General features: G+C 55.0%; 2 protein-coding genes across 2 annotated transcripts in view; one reads left to right on the top strand and one right to left on the bottom strand.

Moving 5' to 3' along the window:
• OTUD3 (OTU deubiquitinase 3) overlaps positions 1-9,432 on the top strand; it is a 37,107-nt gene extending 27,675 nt beyond the window's left edge. The window contains exon 9 of the mRNA XM_037032790.1: positions 9,421-9,432. The gene's annotated coding sequence lies outside the window, so the exon portion shown is untranslated. The remainder of the gene's footprint in view (positions 1-9,420) is intronic.
• On the bottom strand, positions 3,611-6,992 carry PLA2G2E (phospholipase A2 group IIE). The gene is made up of 4 exons (XM_037032792.1): positions 6,953-6,992; positions 6,193-6,331; positions 5,955-6,061; positions 3,611-3,753 (listed from the first exon to the last, which is right to left on the bottom strand). The coding sequence occupies exons 1-4, from the start codon at positions 6,990-6,992 to the stop codon at positions 3,611-3,613; spliced, it is 429 nt and encodes a 142-aa protein (XP_036888687.1).
• Positions 9,433-18,766: the final 9,334 nt, after the last annotated feature.

The following is an 18,766-nucleotide window of genomic DNA, read 5'->3' as shown; positions in this document are numbered from 1 at the left end:
AAGGCGGTGGCACGTTCAGGGGGTGGGGAGGAGCACAGAGAAATAGCAGGGTACACGGCTGGGAAAGCAGGAGACACCGAGCTTGAACAGCAGGGATTGGACAGGGGGGAGCCGGTGATGGTTCAGGGGGCAGAGGAGCGACATGGTGGATGTCACGCTGTGGGGAGATAAAGGTGCCTCGGCTAACCGCATGGAGACTGGAGACTGGACGGCTGCAGAGCCTTGGGCTCTGAAGCTCCAACCCGAGCTGCGTGGATCGCTGCGGGTGTCTGGGGGAGTTACTCCGTGCAGCAGGATTCTCCTGTCTGCTGAGGATGAGAATAAATCGTCCTGGACACAATCTTGCTGCTTCAGTGGGAGAGGGGGAGGCGATTCACTCTAGTGGGGAACGCCCTGAGTCCTTCTTCCAAATGGCTTTTATTTGGAATGGTATGTGTAGGTGTACACAGCATACATGCATAGCTCATCCATCAATGTCAAGAAGGCTACAGTCATACAGAAACAAGGTATTATCTATAGATAACAATCGAAGGAACACAGATTTGTCGTAGGTCAGGGTCTAAGTCATGCTGATGCCAGAGGTTCTTTAAGACGTGTTTCGTGAGAGAAAGAGTTCACTCCTTATGCCCTGAAATTAAACATCCAGTTTAAATTACCAGGACCATACAAAGCAAAGCAGAGCAGGCCTCAAAGGATACAATGTGTTTATCAGGCCTGATTCCCACGGGAACCCTCGGTGTTAGAGTCGGGTGTCCTGACTGCTGTCTGCGTCCCCTGGTTTTCCAGGGAGACTTACTGGCCCCTTTCAGAGCCTGCTGTGGGGGGGCTGCAGTATCCGAAACCACAGAGTGGTCCCCAACAGATGTCTGTCTGCTGGTGGGACGCGTCTGATCTGTCTCCCCCTCAGCATTCAGCAAGGAGCCGGGAGCAGTTTGTAGAAAAGCCCATTGAGGCAAAGAATGGACTTGAACATGGTATTCCGTTCTCCAGCGGACACACTGCAGAGAACCCTGAAGGAGCAGGTGGGTGTCCGCGGAATCATGACCGAACTCTCATTAGCTCGGGAATGCCAGTGTGATCGCAATCCATTTACTCGGCCAGTTTGTACTTTGTTAGGGGTTAAATGGGAGGGGGGGGGGGGGGGGAAGCAACACCAATCCACATCCCGTTGTCAGACTTGGAGGGGCAAGCTCTGAAACAGGCAACGAAGTCCCTTCTCCGGTGGTGATGTAGCCGCATCCCTTCCTCCTTCCCTCCCTCCCTCCCTCCCTCCCTCTGTCCCTCCTTCTTTCTTCTCTTTCATTGAATTAAAAAAATCCTTAGTGCCCCGTGAACGCCACATGCCGAATAGATGCTACCTAATGTGGTTATTAGGACATTCATTCTTTCACAGAACATGAATGCTTATTACATGCTAGGCGCTATTTTGTGTCCTTCTGCTCACGCCGCCTTATTTAAGCCTGGCCGCAGTCAGCCTGCCGGGGCGATGCTCTGTGCCGCAAATGCAGAACCTGAGGGTGTGTTCATGTTGGTGCTTTTTAGATCTCTGTGTGTTCACGAACCACTCGGGGGGTCTTGTTAACCTGTAGATCCTGCCTCAGCAGGTCTGGGGTCTGCATTTCTAACAAGCCTGCTGCTGCCGCTGCTGTGCCGCCGAGCGGTGGGGCTCCAGAACAGAGGCCCCACTGCTGAGTGGCAGAGCCGAGGGTCTGTCCCTGGGCCCTCTGCCCTCAGTTCAGGGCTCGGTTTCATTTTTTCGGTCCTTTCTACAAGTCCGCAGCAGGAAACCAAGTGCATGTACTACAGACACACAAACACACACGGAATTGACACAGACCCTTTGATTCATTCACCACCCGGGTACTGATCCCTGGGAAAGCACAGGGTACGGACGAGCTGGTCTGCGGTCAGGTCACGACAGGTGTCCTGGAGTCCTGGTCTCCAGTTCCGTTTTCATTCTGCCGGGCGGTCACACAGCTGCTGACCCCCAGGCCCTCGCCTCATGGAAACCCTACACCCATCAGCTCACCTGGAACATAACCTCGCTCCATCTCTCCTCAGTCTGCGCCTTCTTCCCAAGTTTCTCATTTATGCAGCAGCCCCACCACTCTCAGATGGTTGTAAGGACTTACTTGGTTATTTCTTAGCATGTTTATTATTGAAAATGCAAGCCGACTGATTTCACTCGCTCAGAAGCACACTTTGCTCCCATTTCTACGAAGGGAAACCGGGTTTAAAGCAGATCTAGGTTTCCTTTGAGGAGCCTGAATAAAATGGCCACCAGAGGGCGCCTCAGGACCACTTTTCCCAACAATTGTGGCTCTTCCCCGTGCAACCCATTTTTGCTTTAACGCCAACCTTCTGGTGGTTCTTTACTGAGCAAAGCAGGCCCACATGCCCCCTCCTTTTGCCAGCACAGAATGTAGTCACCTTTTAAAGTGTATGGCGACCATCCTTTGATTTCTTCACTCTGTGGCATGTCCACTGTGAGCGTTGCCCTGTGAAATGCCTTTCTGTATCCTTTATCTCGTGGAATAGACTCACCCGAATCCTGCAAGGCTTTATCAGCCTGTTATAGAGAGTGGAGGCCTCCTATCCACCTCCAGGGGCAGAATCTGCCAAAGCACGCTGCTTCCAGGACAGGCTGCCGGCTACCTGGGGAGAATCCTTCGAGGCACTGAATGCTTTATGCCTGCCGCCAGAGTCCGCCCTGCGATGTTCAAATCTTTTTTTCTTCCCTCTGTTTATCGGGAGCCTGGCATGGCCAGGGCACTCTGGTCTGTCCGAGAGGACAACCCGAGGGTCGCGTGTCAGTAGCTGATACCGACCCAGGAGGAACAGAAGGTGCACTGGCCTGGAAGTGAGGACCCCTCGGCCAGCACCTCCCCTCTCTGGCCTGTGGATGTCTGTCAAATTTCACTTACCCAAAAGTGAAGTTTGGGTAAGATGATTTGAGCGTTTCTTTGGACTCTTAGCCTGTCTGCTGATGGGAGGGACTTGGAGGAAGCCTGATGACAGACTGGGGACAGTATGTTCCATACTTCTACAACCTGCCACATGGCCAGAGGTTGCCACCATTGTCTTGGATAAGAAGGTAAGGAGGTAGAAAAAGGATCACAGAAACTTACTATAATGGGAAACCAAAAGGACAGGATGTTTGGAACTGCATGCGGGGCCACCCCTGTCGGATGTGTTCCTGCCCTCTCCGGGTGCTCAGCTCCACGATGGCACCTGGGAGGTGCTCCCTCAAAATGAATGAATGAATGAATGAGTGGATGAAACTGTATATTAATCAATGTTAGAATCAGAGAATATTAGAACGACGGGAAGCATTATTCATTTATTCCGAAGAGGGAACTGAGATTCCAGGGGTGGGGTACACAATCTCCTAGGCTGGAGGGGTCAGGGCGTGGCTCTCCCTAAGGGGAACATGGCCTGGGAGGCCCATGGTGGTCCAGGTCACAGTCTGGGCGTTCTCAGGGAGGGATGGGTTTGCAGGTCAGAAATTTTCCAGAAGGATGGTCTTGGTGCGAGTGTTCCCCAGGCCCGGGGCTACAGCAGCTGGAGGTGGAGGCCTCAGAAGGCCATGGGGAGGAGGTGGGGCCCAGCCTCAGCAGGGCGGGGTGGGCCCCGAGCACAGCTTGTTGGGGTAATGGGCGTATTTGCGGTTGTAGGTGCCCAGGTTTTGGCGAAAGCAGAGTGCAGCTGTCTTGTCACACTCGCAGGTCTGTCGCTGGCAGGCAGTTCTGCCTGCTGGTGGGACAAGGCCAGTCAGTTCCGCCTGCTGATGGGACCAGAGGCTCCGACTCCTGCACTCACACACATGGGCCTGATCGGGGCCACATGCTCGCCCCCACTGTTCTGCTGGAAGCGCTTCTCATTGGGGACGGGGGGGGGGGGGGGGGCAGGGGCTGGGTGTCTCGGGGATGGATAAGGACAGGGCGGAACACAGGAGGGCCTGTTGGGGCCCGGATGCTGGACAGCTGTAAGAGTGTCCCTCCTCCCCCCAACCCAAGCGCTGCTCTGTCCCTAGCTCTCTACACCTCCCTTCCCCTGCCCTGGGAAGTGGGGGCAGCAGCTCTCGACCCCTGTGAAGCATGGCTGACAGTGGACTGCAGCCATCTAGCAGAGACAAAAGTCACAATGTGACAGCGACTCGATCCCAGGTGGCCTGTGTGGGCCCAGAGCTGCCAGCGCCCACTGGAGACTGTTGGGACTGAAGCTGGGTCCCCCGTGCTCTCTCCAGGAGTGGATGGAGCCCATTGTTCTGGTATTTACCTTCACCATCCCCCCTCCACATGTGCGCCCACACCCAGCCAGGGGACCAGAACTGGCATCAGGCACCAGGGCCCAAAGCCCCCTCTTCCCTCACTGCCTGTCCGCCCAAGTGGCTCTGGCTCCTTTCTGTCCCCAGGAATACGCCTCGCAGCTCAGCAATGCCTGGGCTCTGTTCCCCGAGAAGGTCAGTCTCCATGTCCCATCTGGGTTCTGCCCTGGTTGCTATTTCAGCAAAACTCAGTGTTGGCAGAGGTGCCGACCTCTTCCAACCAGGCGCCAGTCCTTAGGGCAGCTCCTGCTCGGAGCTGGACAAAGGCTGGCAAGTGAGCGCGATTATCCGCTTGTTAATGGAGGAGGAGGCAGAGGTTCTTGAGGGGCTCCCTTGTGCCCCCAAAGCCACACAGCGCGTAGAAGGTGAAGCCCCGAGCCTGTGTCCATACCCACCTGACCCCTCCCAGCACTGTCCTGACAGGTGGCCATCCAGCCTTGCTTGAACCCCCAGTGAGGGGGGTTCACTCCTGACAAAGCGGCCCAGTAGTTGGCTGCAGGAGCAAGGAACTGGGCCAAATCTGTCTCCCCCGGTTCTGGTCCCAGCTCCGCTCTCCCCCAGGGCAGACCTTCGAGATCTGAGCTGAGTCTTCTCTGACTCCCCCAGCCCTTCCCTGTTCCCCCACTGGGCCTGCTCGCCCTCCAGATGCCCCTGGTTGTCTGGTCTGGGGTCCCGGGGGAACAGGGCTGCACGAAGCCCTGCTCGTTCTCACTTGGTTCTGGCTGCTTCCCAGGGCCAGGACCAGAGGAGAGCTAGTTGGTCCAAGTGGGCATCGGACCTGGCAAAGCTGAGCGAATGGGCCTAGCCCGACAGCCCCACGGAATGGGGGGGGGTCAGCCTTGGGAATGGGATTTGCCGTCCCAAATCAAAGCCCCAGCGTGCTCTGCCCTGGGGTTGCACTGGTAGCTGCCTCCCAGGCTCGGGGAGGGCGTGTGAGTGCAGGTCCTCCGGCACCTGGCCCGGCTCTGTCCTTGGCTCCTCTCCCCAGAGGCTGGAGCTGGGAGGCCTCTGGGGGAGAGACCAGGCGCCTGGGTCCCGGGGCTCTAGATGGACGGGGTGCGGGATGAACGTCTGGGTGATGGGCATGCCTGTCCCCAATTCCGTGATGATGGAAGACCCCACCCCTCCAGCCCAGGGTCTGGCTCCGGGGTCGCCCTCAGGAGGGGTTCCTGTCGGACACTGGGCCCTCTCCCCAGTGTCTGGGGCACCTGTTCACTCACCACNGGGGGGGGGGGGGTCAGCCTTGGGAATGGGATTTGCCGTCCCAAATCAAAGCCCCAGCGTGCTCTGCCCTGGGGTTGCACTGGTAGCTGCCTCCCAGGACCGGGGAGGGCGTGTGAGTGCAGGTCCTCCGGCACCTGGCTCGGCTCTGTCCCTTGGCTCCTCTCCCCAGAGGCTGAAGCTGGGAGGCCTCTGGGGGAGAGACCAGGCGCCTGGGTCCCGGGGCTCTCTAGATGGACGGGGTGCTGGGTGAACATCTGGGTGATGGGCATGCCTGTCCCCAATTCCGTGATGATGGAAGACCCCACCCCTCCAGCCCAGGGTCTGGCTCGGGGGTCGCCCTCAGGAGGGGTTCCTGTCGGACACTGGGCCCTCTCCCCAGTGTCTGGGGCACCTGTTCACTCACCACAGAGGATGCTGCGCCTGTTGGCAGAGAAGAGATACCTCTCCAGCTTGGGCTCGCAGCCCTGCTTCTCCAGACGCCCGTAGCAGCAGTCGTGGGCGTGGCAGCACCTGGAAGGGCCACCGGGGACTGTCTGGGGGCCCGGGCCCGCGGGGGTTCGGAGGGGAGGTGGCCCCCACATGGCATTTGGCCTCCGCTTTTCTACCCGCCAGGCAGGCCCCGCCCCCACCCCTGTGCTCACCAGTCTGTCTCGTCCACAGGCCAGTGGGAGCCGCCGATGCCGCAGTAGCAGCCATAGTCGGCGTACTGCAGCGCCGACTTCCCCGTCACCCTCTCAATCATCACCCCGAACTGGACCAGGTTCCCGCCAGCCAGGGCCACTGCAGGGAGGGAGGGTGGGCGGGTGCCATCAGATCCCCGAGGGCCCCCTGAGGTCCCCTCCAGTCCTAGTCCAGACACCTCTCTGCTTGTCAGTTAACCTCATGTCTCCACGCATCTCGCCCCAACACCAGTGACGCTGGTCAGGGGTGACGTCTCCCTGACACCCGCTGCGCCCGGATCCCCTCGTCCCCCCTCACGTCAGGGCACCCGATCCCCTCCTGCTCTCCTGCACCATCTCCCAGAACACCCCCACCCGTTCCCAAATGTCTCCCAGGGGTCCTGACCTTCTCCCCAGGTGTCAGCCCCACGCCCCAGAAGTACCCTCTTCCCACCATGTCTCCTAACCACCTGGACTCCCCCAGTTCCTCCAGATCTTCCCAAAAGGGAAGCTGGGCGGGGGGATGGAGTGTGGGTGGCTGGAAGCTGTGTGTGTTGCCTGGGGTCCCTGCCAGCCCGTCCCTCTGCCCCCCAGCCCCCCTGGGCTGCACCCACCCACCCACCGATGGTCTGTGAGTTCCAGCAGAACTGGGATCAGATGACCCACCACACCCTCCCCAAGGCCAGGCTCAGAGGCTCCCAGCTGGGTCAGCGGAGAGGTGAAGGTCGCAAAGGTCACTTACCCAGGAGGCAGAGGATGGTCAGAAGAGGGGGAGGCTTCATCGCAGGGGAGGGGAGGGGAGGGGAGCAGGGGCAGAGGAGCCAAGCTGCAGGGAAAGGACGTGAGTGGCCCCCCTCTGATCTCCGGTCACCTCCTCACCTCCCCGGTTACTTAAATACCCGGTCCTGTCCACTCCCCATGATTAACCCTCGAATACCCAATGGGACAAGGATATTTCCAGGTCTGACACTTCAGCCAAGCCCCCAGGGGAGGGGCCAGTAAAGGGTGTGAGCCCCGCTTCCAGGCAGTTGGGGGGTAGTCTGGTGCTGTCTTTGTTCTCAGGGCCCTTCCCAGTCCCTGCCCCTTCTCCCAAATCATCACTAGCTCTGCCCATGGAGCTCGGAGCAGGGGCTGGGCCAGGTGCTTTTCCTTCTCGGTATTTTCTTCTCACCCCCATTTCACTGAGACGGTGACTGAGGCCCAGAGCGGCGGAGAAGCCTAAGTTCACGTGGCCTGGGAGGGCTGAGTCTGTCCTGCTTCCCCGCAGCTGGCTCTGCCAGTGTGGACTCTGCTCCCGCCCCTCGCCTCCCGCCCAGCCTCCGTGTCACCCAGAGGGTGACCACCCTGCAGGACACCGGGGGCCTGGGAGGCCATTTCTCCAGGAGCCTACAAGCCAGCTGAGCTCAGGGACCTTCTTTATTGCTCTTTCCTGAGGAGGCTCCTGTCTGTCAGACAAGCAGTGAAAATGCCCCCAGATGTGAATTCTACCTCCCCAAATTCTCCAACAGTGGGGCAGTGGCCCCCCAGGCCAGCTTATCCCCCAGGGAAAGCTGATGTCCCTATGGTCAGAGAGATGGAGGAGAGGGTGGCTCCACTGTAGTCAGAAATTTCACAAGCCCCCTGGCCCTGGACCCCCAGTGACTCGTGTGCCGATGGCCGCCCCCTCCCTTCAGTCCACTCAGGCAGAATGGAGACAAGACACCCCTGTCCCCCGGCCTGAGTCTCCCTCCTGGCTCTGCCCTCCCTGTTCCTGGTCTGGGACTGGGATAACTCGACTATCCACTTCCACTGACGTCTGGGCCCTGGGAGCCGCCTGATCTACAGCCTCGGAGCCCCAGTTCTGCTGTTTATTACGTGGCCTTGGGCAGGTTCGTTTCCTGGCTCCGCACATGGGTTTTCCTGTGGTGGGGGTGGGAGGCGTCCCACCCTTGGCTCCTTAGTCTGAAGCTCAAGGGCAGCGAAGCAGGTGGACCGAACGGAGTACTTACTTTGTGCCGGGACTGAGATGAGACCCCCCAGGTGAAATCTCAAGGGGCCCTCCATGAGCCCCACGACATGGGTGCTACCGTCACCCCCCTTTATAGAGAAGTAAACTGAGGCCCATGCCTAAGTCCTTAGTGAGCCAGAATTTGGGGCAGGCAGTTCAAAGGGCCTAATTGCTGACAGTTGGCCCGGTGCCTAGCACCCACAACGCCTTTAGGTGCCTCAAGATGTTTTCTCTCAAACCGGAAGAGAAGAATAACTATAATCCAGCCTGGGCTATATTTGTCTCCATCCCGATGAGGCCTTGACATTGGCTTTTTACTTTTGTTTTGTTTTTTTCCCCCAAAGGCAGGAAAAGGCTCACGAAAGCACAAGTCACGCTGTGGCCCTGAGCTTAGGGGCCAGGAACGTCTCCCTGTAGGCCCCGATGTGGGGCCTGGCCTTGGCCTCCTTTCCAGTAGAGAGGCCGGGTTTCGCACTGTGGACAGGAAGCAGTCCCCACCCACCAGGGACGCAGTTCTTGGGAGGTGTCTCCTTGGATCGGGAGAGGACAGCTGGTGGCAGGGATCCCTGGCAACGATTTGGAATTAAAGGTTTCAGACACGAGCGGCAAGTTGGTGAACCCTGATGTCCATTAGGCAGCGGCTCTGCCTCCTGCCCCATTCCTTGCTAATAACTCCTCCTAGACATCATGCCGGGCTCTCTCACCCACACAGAGCAGACTTGGGGGGAGAGAGGCCAGGGAGGTGAGCACCCCCCGCCCCCCACCCCTCCCCGGCCAGGAGTGCTCAAGGCAGTGAGTTGTGGTCTCCAGGGAGGGGCTCCCCAATGCTCACCATCACCTTTTGATTTTAATGAGGGCACCTCCTGGCAGCCCCTGGCTCCTGGCCTGGGTCACAGGAGCCCAAACGGTGAGTCACTGAGGAGCTGCCTTCTAAACAACTGGGAATTCGCTTTGATTCCTGGGGAGGTCTGGCCCACAGCCCTTCCTGCAGCGGCGGCAGGGCGTTTCCCAACGAGGGCAGAGTTTCTGAGACAAGCCCTTGGCGAGCCATTTTGAAGCCTGGCCTGGCCAGGATGGGGCCCCTGCAAGTCCCCGCCAGTGGGTACCTGTGGCAGAAAACCGATGACTGAAGGGCCAGAGCCAGACACGGAAATCTGGGCAGGGAAATCCAGGAGGGCTTCCAGGCAGCGGCTGGCTGTGTCCCCAGCTGACGTTGGAAGCAGGGGCGTTGGGAGGACTTGGGCTTGGAGGAGAGGTTGGAGCACCAGGAAGCGTGGTTGGTTTATGGCTCCCTCTGCAGTGGCACCGTGTGGTTGAATCGTCTCTGCATCAGCAAGAATAGGACTTGGGTGTTAGTTAGCTCTGCCGCTCAGGAGCTGTGCGACCTTGGCCAATCCTGTGCCCTCTCTGAGCCCAGCTTCATCATCCATAGTCCTTGGATGATTAGACCTACCGGTCAGAATTTTGGACCAGATGGAAAGGAAAAGGAATGTGTAAATCCCTTTGCAAGGTGCCATGACTATAGGAGGGGCCTGGCAATGTTGGGTCTCTCTCTCCCTCCTTACCTGGCCACGGAGGCGGCAGCTGCGGTCCCAGCAGCTCACAGCACGAACCCCCTGCAGGCAGGGGGCACAGCCCACAGCTGGGCCATGGTCCCCAGCATTTCTGTGAAATGATTGTCCCTACTTGACTGGGCTGGTTGGAGTGGAGGTGAGTAAAGTTGCCCCTTGCAGTTTAGAAGTCATCGTCGTCATCACCATCCTAGCAATAAAAATGTCAAAACAACTACCACTGACTAAGCTCCTACAGTGTGCCAGGCACTGGGCTGGCGCTCCTAACCTGCCTGATCTTACCACTTCTGGTGCTTCCCCGAGGCATCCGGCAGACTCACAGAAAAGTGGGGTAACCCAAAGGATTCTTTGTCTGCTCAGTCATCACACTATGTTGAGGAATTACTATGTGCTGGGGATACATGGGAAAATCAAACCAGGTGTGATTTCTGCCCTTATGGGGCTGACGGTCCAGAAGAAGACAGACAGCAGTAGTTACCTATTTACTAGAAACTTACAAATAGAGGTCAACAGCTTGGCAGAATATTCCACAGGACTCTGAGAGCATTGAAAGGGACGTCTGTTGGGGCAGGGGATAGGCGAGGGCTTTGCTGGGGGAGAAGAGACTCAGCAGGGATCTCAAGATGTTCCCTGGGTAAAGATAGAAGTGGAGAGGGTTTAAATACAGAAAGAGCCTGTGCAAAGGCCCGGCGGTCAGAGGGACAGAGCACCCAGGAGAAGCTGAAAGGAGGCTGGGGTAGTTGGGCTGGTGATGACCAGCCTTGAAGGGCAGCTGATCTCGGGACCTTGACCTTCCATTCACCCCACAGGAAGCCTTTTGCTGGAGCCTGATAGGCAGGTGGCCGGAGTCTGCAAAGAACTGCATGACATTTTCATCCCAGTGGGGAGCTGCTGTGGGCACCTGAAGGCCAAGAAGGTGGGTACCTCCGATGGGAACAGGCTTCACACAGTGTGGTCCCACAGTTGGGTTCTCCATCTGTGATGGAGAGAAAAGAACAAGAATGCTTGAGGTGGGCCCGCTGGCGTTGTTCACAAGGTGGCCTTCGTCCCTGTAAAATGATACAGTCACTTGTTGGTGTCTGTCTAGGGAACAATGGAATGCCTGTGAGGCCCTGAAGCAGGATGCTTCCGGCTGCCAGGAATGTGAATAGGAGGGGCACCAGCAAGGACGAGAAGGCCAGTAAGCAGGCCACAGCACACTCCAGGATGGCATAGGCCTCATGCATCACGAGGCAGGGCGGGGCTTCATGGATTGGTCATTTGGGGAGGGAGAGGAAGCAGCAGACCCTGATCTTGCAAATGCTTCACTGCTGACCCCAGAGGGCAGAGGGAGGTGGGGCTCTGGGGAGCAGGGATGCCCCTGCAGGCCCAGGCAGGTGCCGTGGGCAGCACGAGGCCTGTGTGTTTTGCTGGGGTGCACGTGTCTGTATGTGCCTGTGGGGGTGGGGTGTGCCTAGGCCCCGCCCACTGTGAGGGGTCCTTTACGCTGAGGATTCCAGGGGTCAGGCCGCCTGGCTTTACCACCTGCTAGCTAGACACTTTGGGCAAAGGAACTCCCTTTCCACCGTCTCTATTTTCTCATCCATGCAGTGGGGCGGATTCTGACACTATCTGTCTCGTCGCATCGTCGGGACAGATTGGAACCGGAAGTTCGGTGGTTATGACTGGCATCCCCGCTGGTAGCAGCACTGTGACCCGGTAGCACAGATGTGGGGCCTCCCCTACAAAGCCCCTTCCTGCGGGTCCTCCTCTCCCTTCCCCGGAGACCTCAGGAACCTACCTGTTCTGGTCAGTGGTGGTCAGGCCCCCCCCAACCCTTTAACCTGTGTGGAGTCGGGGGTCCCCCTGCCGTGTGTTGAAATGTTCATCAGCCACGCCAACAGACTGGAAAATAAAGCGTGTTCAGCCCTTCAGCTCAAATATACTTTCCTAATGGCAAGTTAAAGAATACACGGAGAGCCAGTTTTCACACGACGGAAGATCAGAAATATGTCCAAACTGATTGAGCTGAATTGTAATTACGTGCATTTGGGTGTTCAGCTGGTGGACTGGCCATATTGGAATGACTTATAAAGTAGAGATGTGCATTCTTTACAAACTAGTACACATTCACTTCGTAAAATTTGTTTTTCATTTCAGCAAAATTTCCGATTATGTTGTAATCAAATTTTTATAATTTGTGCTCCTTTGACAGTAATGACCTAAAAGATGTTTTAAAATGTAGTTGTATTCAAAGTGTATACAATTTAATTATGTTTCGTAAGAAGCACGAATGAAGAGTAAATCTAGAGAAAAATAAAAATTGTTTAATATGTTTTCATAAAGATTTTTATTCTAAAATGCTCTAAATTCTCTATTAAATAAAAAGGCAAAGTAGCAATTATAGCTAATGAGTATAAAACATTTTAAATAAAATTACTTGAGTAAGGTTGGCTTTTGGAGAGTTTTTTTATTGAAATTCAGTTACATTTTGCCAAATGTTTCAATGAAAATAAAAGCGTTTGCAATTCTAGTGCTCGTGGCCCCGGCTGCCGGCGCGAACAGTTGCTTCCGTGAGGTGGGTTGTGTGTCGCCACGCAGGCGTGTGAGTCTCCGAGTGAGATGCACTCTGATGCCTCCAGGGGTTCCTTCTTGCCCCGTGACACGGGTGGATTGCCCACTGAGTCACGAGCATCCCCAGGCCCCTGAACTGGAAGTGAAGGGACACAGAGAATGGATGTCCAGAACTCATGGGATGTGAAGTTCCCTCTGCAAGACCTCGTGCGCTCAGGCCGCTGGGAGGAGGGAGGAGGAGGGGGCCCTCCCGGCGCCTCCTGCTCGCACCGCCTTCCTTTGAAGCAGTGGCTGGAGTCCATCGCGATGTGGCAACAGCACAGCCCACGGGCCTTCGTGAGCCTTTGATGCAGCTGCCTTTTGTCTCCCGGACACAGGGCCAGAAACACCAGGACCTGTCTCACCGGGGCCTGGAGGGTGCTGGTCCTGAATGTGGACGTTTGGGGTTGGGGACTGCGCTGCCCCGGTCAGTGTTGAGTGCCTGGCAAGGAGCAGGGCCACTCATAGGCCTCTCAGTAAATTCAGGGAGCATGTGCACAAGCCCCAAGGGGGGACACATCTGTATGTGTTGTGTGTCTCTCTCGGCATGTACATGTATGTGCCTATATGTGTGTGCATGCCTGTATGTGTGTCTGTGTATGTGGTGTGTCCATGCATGTATGTGTCTCTGTGTCTGTGTCTCTGTGTATATGTGCGTCTCTGTATGTATGTGTGTCTCTGTGTGTTCATGTCTATGTATGTGTGTGTGTGTGTCTGTGTGATATGTGGGGTTCTTTAGCGCAGGGGCTTGGGGCAGGGCCTCCTGTGGCCTTCATCTCGGGTCTGTGCTGCTGGTAGTGACCCTACCTCCTCGGGTGTCCGTCACACACTAGCTTCCACCACCACCCCGTGAGGAGAACGTTATTCTATTTTATAAATGATGACACTTAGGTTCAATGTCTTTCCAAGGAAGTGACCAACCAAGGGCCCAGGCCTGCCCAGTTCACAGGATGGGGCAGTCCGTGCTGCCTCCCAGTGGTGAGCGCAGGGACAGGCCTGACACCGCCTTCACACTCACGCCCTGAGGCCCAGCCAGGGTCCTACAAGTTGATGTCTAGTTCCATGGATGCACCGAGGCCACCCTGAGCTGCCTCTTCTGACCATTTGTGCTTTAATCTTCCAGAGCCTGCCGCTCTGCCCTCCCTGGAGGTAGCCAGGTGCCCTGGGAGTCTCTTTGTTTTGTAATCTGGATTCCCCCAAACTCTGCGAACTTCCTCTCCCCGGTGACAGCACCCATGCCCCAGGGCCCAGAGACGCTGCTCCTTCGGAACCGGGGGAGCCCAAGGCACAGGCTGGAGGGATGAATCCCAAACGGGGATGTGGGCCATCAGCCTTCGGACTCTGCCGCTGGCCAGCCTTGAGGCGGGCCTCTGCGTCCTCAGCCAAACTACGAGACGATGGTCTGGGAATCTGCAAGAGGCCTTGGAGCTCTACACTGGGCCTTGACCCTGGACCTGCTGGAATTCCTAGCGAGGGACTCCAGAGGCAAAAGAGCCTGGGTTCCAGCTGCCTTCTGTTGGCGACAAACCACACCAGGCACAATGGCCTGAGGAACAACCATGTGCTGTTCCTCACAATGCTGGGGGGTGGTGTGTGTTTGCTCTGCTGGTTTCACGCAGGCTCCCTTGCGGGGGCTGTCCTCAGCTGGAGGGCCTGCTGGGCTGGAAGGTCCAAGGTGGCCTCACCGCCGTGCCTGCTGGTTGGTGCTGGCTGTCAGCAAGGCGCCTCCACTCTGCTGCTCCATCAGGGTGAGAGGCGTGACAGCTCATCCTGCATTTGACTCGATCGGGCTTTCTTACACGGGGGGCTTGGCGTCTCAAAAGTCAGAGGCAGAAGCTACGCCATTTCTTGGTCCTCTGGCCCTGAAACCCACCCATGGCAGCCACATTCTACCGGTCCACACAAGTCACAAGCCAGTTCAGATGCAAGGAGGTGGAGGAACAGACCCTCCCTCCGAGGGCGTAAGCTCGTATTACAGAGGAACCTGTACACGGGTAGGGGAGGAATTTGTGGCATCAGACAATTCACTAGACTGATAGAAAGGGGCCGTCTTCAGGGACAGAGTCAAGTCAACCTACATCCGGGGAGGGGCGTGAACTTTTTCTACAAAGGAGAATATAGTACTTATTTTAAGCTTTATGTACCATATGGCCAGTCATACTACTTCATTCTGCCCTTGTAGCTCAAAAGCAGCCACAGGCAACATGCAGACAAAAGGACATGACAGTGTTCCAATAAAGCTTTATTCACAAAACCAGGCAGCCGACTGGATTTGGCCCACGAGTTGTATTTGCTAACGCATGACTTCCACGTCTGTTGGCGACTGCCCTGGAAGCATCTCAAGGGCAGGAGCAAAGTTTCATAGGAGTGGCCACTGCTCTTAGACACAGTGAGTTCCTAAAACTCACATCACTCCTGGTGTCAACCAAGTCACTTTCAGCTTATTTATTAATTCAGTAACTATCACTGAGTACCTACCATGTAACAGCACTGTCCTAGGCATTGTGTAAGCAACATAGTCCAATTGCTTTCTGGGAACTTACTTACATTCTACTGATTGTAAGGAACAGAAGAAGTGACTTAAACATTGCAAGAAATTTTGGCTCGAGTAGTGAAGAGTCCCCAGGTGGACTCCCTGCCAGGCAAGTCTTGGTCAGGACTCGGGTTCAGTTGTCTGTGATCACCTACTTGCGATGCATCCTCTTTATTCTTAGTCTTGTACTTATGGTTGTGATGTGAGCGTCAACCAGTGGCTCCCTGGGACCACCTGCTTCTTTGTTCTTATGAGAGAGAGAGAGAGAGAGAGAGAGAGAGAGAGAGAGACTTCTCCCTTAACTATCAACAACAGCACTGATTGGTTCATCTTAGATCCTGGGCTGACTGAGCAAATTCTTGTGCCTGGGAAAATGGCAAGTGATGATTGGCTTAGATCTGGGTTGCCTGGGCCAATTACAGTGGCCAAGAGGCCAGCCCCTGATGGCTTACACCAATCAGAACCCACTTCCGGGGGGCTGGATCTGGAAGCATCCCACCCTTTGCTGCTACACACTTGGGTGAGGGGGAGGGTGGATGCTAGAGAGGCCATCACACTGGAAAGGAATCATCACGAAGCAAGAGTCACAGTGTTTCTTCCTGTCCTTTTGTAGGAATCAGTGAATGAGGTGACAGAGCAGGAAGCAGTGAAGTACAGGGACTATTAGGCAGCACCAATGGAGCAGGGCAGCAAAACAATAAGGTCAAGTGGGAACTTGATTCTTATAGATCTTGGGTGCATCAGGCCAGGAGGAGTCTTGGAGATCATCTCATCTGCATCCCTCGAGGTTTATGAGGGGCAGCTGAGGCCTAGAGAGGAGCAACAAACAGTTTGCTGAAAGTCACTCGAAGTTAGTGACCATGTTGGAATAGAAACCGGGTCTCTCTCCTGCCTTTCTATGTCTTTGTTTCTCCCTCACGTGGTGCACAGAGCTTTACCATGCACAGGCATGTGGAAAATGTGTTGATTTGACCAGCTTCTAATTATGGTGAGTGGACATCTGGTGGGTATGTTCACAGGGACGAATCCTATGACCTTCATATAGCCCGACATTTGCCAACAGCCCATAGCAGGAAGTGATATGCCACATATTAACACACAATGATGATGTGCATGGGCTTTGGACAACAGACCTGACCTTAAGTTTCAGTTCTACCACTTAGAAGTTCTGTGATCTTGGGTAAGTGGCCTCGACCTCTTTGAGATTAATGTACATTCAGTGCCTGGCACATTGTATCCACAAAAGGTATAACTGAACATCGTAAGCAACCCCTCAGGCCCTGAAAGATAGTAAGTGCCTAGGTGAAAAGACCAGTTGACAAGGAAGTTATCGCGTTGCAGTAGAGATGCTGGGGACTGGCTCAGTGACGTGGCCAGCACAGGACGCGACAGGTGCTAAAGGCAGGCATCACACTGCTTCCTGTCCTGGGACCCTTACCTGGAATGCTGTGCGTCACGTTCTCCTCCTTACTCTGTGAGCTCCTTCCTATCTCAGCACTAATGTCACTTTGTCTAAGAGGTAATGTTAGTTAAGGTGATGCTAGTGGCTGTAACCCAAATCCCCAAATTTCAGTGACTCAATACACGTTTATTCCTCTCTCGTGTAACAGATCCATGCCAATTGGCTCTGCCTCACAAAGCCTTTGAGGAATCCAGGTTGTTGAAGACTTTTCCAGTTCCAACACGTGGCTTCCAAAGTCACCCTGAGCAAGGACATCAGCCAGCAGACAGAAGAAGAAAGAGGTGGGGAAGACGCACCATTTCTTTAGTGTTTTAGCCTGGAAGCAATACCCATCACTGCTGCTCACATGCCACTGGTCAGCAATAATCACGTGACCTCACTCCAAGGCAAAGAGTACCTGGGAGATGTAGTCCCTGACGGGGCTGCTGCCTCCATGCCAGTAATAATCTCCCCACAACCAAGGAAGCCTGACTCTTTGGTGTCTCTGCCACAGAAGTCTCATTCCATGCTTTTAAAGCATCGTATTCTTTTCCTTCAAAGCACTCATCACAGTTTATTAGCATTTTTAAAGATTTTGATGACTGTTTGATTATCTCTCTCCCTTTGCAGACTAAGCTCCATAAGGGTAGGAGAGTCATCACCGCTTAGCACAAAATGCGCTCAATAAATAGTGTGTTGAAAGAATAAAGAAAAGAAGATCTGTATCTGTACCATATACAGGGCCTGGCAGAAGTAATGCCTGCTTGAGTGCGGTTGGTGGAGCAAGAATATGGGTCTAATAATTTATAGTTTTTATTTGAATATTTCGCCTGAAATGTCATATGGTGTGCTTGAGTGTGATGTTGTAGTTACCGAATGGCATGCTTATGGGTTTGTAGTAAAAGATTTTGTAATACAAAGCGGCATTATGTGTGCAGGACCCCAGTATATTTTGCTACTTTTAATAGGACACCATATATTTATGTATTGACGCTTTTCATCGCCAGCGACAACGTAACCAGTTTTCCACGTGAAACAATGAAGCGGGTTACCGGCTCAAGTCCGCGAAGACTCGGGGGCGGGGGGGGGGGGCACGGGGACTGGCGGGCACGGTTGGATCGTGGCTCTTGCTCTGTTTCCTGTGCGGTTCTTCCTATGCTGCTCTCCCCCAGCGTCACCTTTGTTCTTAGATGGCCTCCCTAGTGACGCTAAGACAAGCACGCAAACGGGGCCTCACACGTCCGCATTCACACCGGGAGAGAGAGAAGAGGCACAGCTTCCCACAGCCACTGCACAGAAATCTTCAGGTTTGTTCTGGGAAGGCCAGTCTAGGACAACCTCTGTGGCAAAGGGGATAGTAGGGAAGCTGGCTGACCATCCCTTGGGCCCATCCTTGGATCTAGGAGACAGGAGTCCTTAAACAACTGCATGGTTGCTATGCAACAAGGAAGGCGTGGATCCCCAAAGGAAAACCGGGGTTCTGTTGGGATGGTGTCAAGAGGGCAAATGGATGTTGCAGAGACACAGAGTGTGTCCCTTTCACTGGTTTCTTGTAGATCCACTTCCAGCAAATACAGAAATGCCTATTAAATGAAAGGCGGGTGGGAAGAAGGACCCACTACTGGCTGGAAAGAAATACCAAATTCAAACTAAGTCTATAAGATTGTGCAGCTGAAACTACTCCCAGAGAAAAATCCAGAAGAACTCTGACTGGTCTGGGGGAATCCTGGAGAGGGCATCTGCCCCAAGCCTCCGTGTCAGGCCAGGACTATGAAACTCGCTGCGGTGAGTTGTTGGAAGATACAAAAGTGGTATCCGGAAGTCAGTGCGCTAAGACCCAACCAGGCCCCCTGCTGGTCAGCCAGAGCACAACACAGAGACACAGAACACAAGCCAAGCAACTGGGTTTCCTTAAACCAAGAAGCCAGCAAGATGAGATGCGAGAACTACAAGCTTGTCTCAAGAACAGAGCAAAGCAGCTCCGGTGCTCCCAGCAAGTCTTACAGCACCGACAGAGGAGCTGCCAGAAGGCTGAGAGAAAATGCCAGCAAGAGCAAACGCCTTGGTTTTGCCTGGAGGTACCCCAGATAGGTGCAAATTAAGGGCCACCAAGTCCTACAAAGAGAGAAAAGAATTTAACAATTCAATCGAGCAAACATTAGGGGTTCTAACACCATGTCGATTGCCAAGATGAAAACACCGTACTGTCTCCACGGACAGATTAGCAAATGTGTGAGCCTGAGTGAGCCCGGCAGAAATGTGTACAAAGCAGCAGTGTGTATAAGCATCAGCGTGTGCAAGCACATGACCCAAACCAGCCAATCAGCCGCTCTTCCGGGACTCAATGTCTTTGGCAGAAGGGTACGCCAGTTTAAGACAGAAGGAGCACAGCGTTCTGTCCCCAGTGTCCTGAAGAGGCCATTCCTGAGGTC

Source organism: Sturnira hondurensis, unplaced genomic scaffold, assembly GCF_014824575.4.
Source record: "Sturnira hondurensis isolate 20B ecotype Veracruz unplaced genomic scaffold, ASM1482457v3 Scaffold0021555, whole genome shotgun sequence".
Classification (NCBI taxonomy): domain Eukaryota; kingdom Metazoa; phylum Chordata; class Mammalia; order Chiroptera; family Phyllostomidae; genus Sturnira; species Sturnira hondurensis.
The sequence above is the reverse complement of the archived record's forward strand: the minus strand, read 5'-3'. Positions and strand labels throughout refer to the sequence as shown.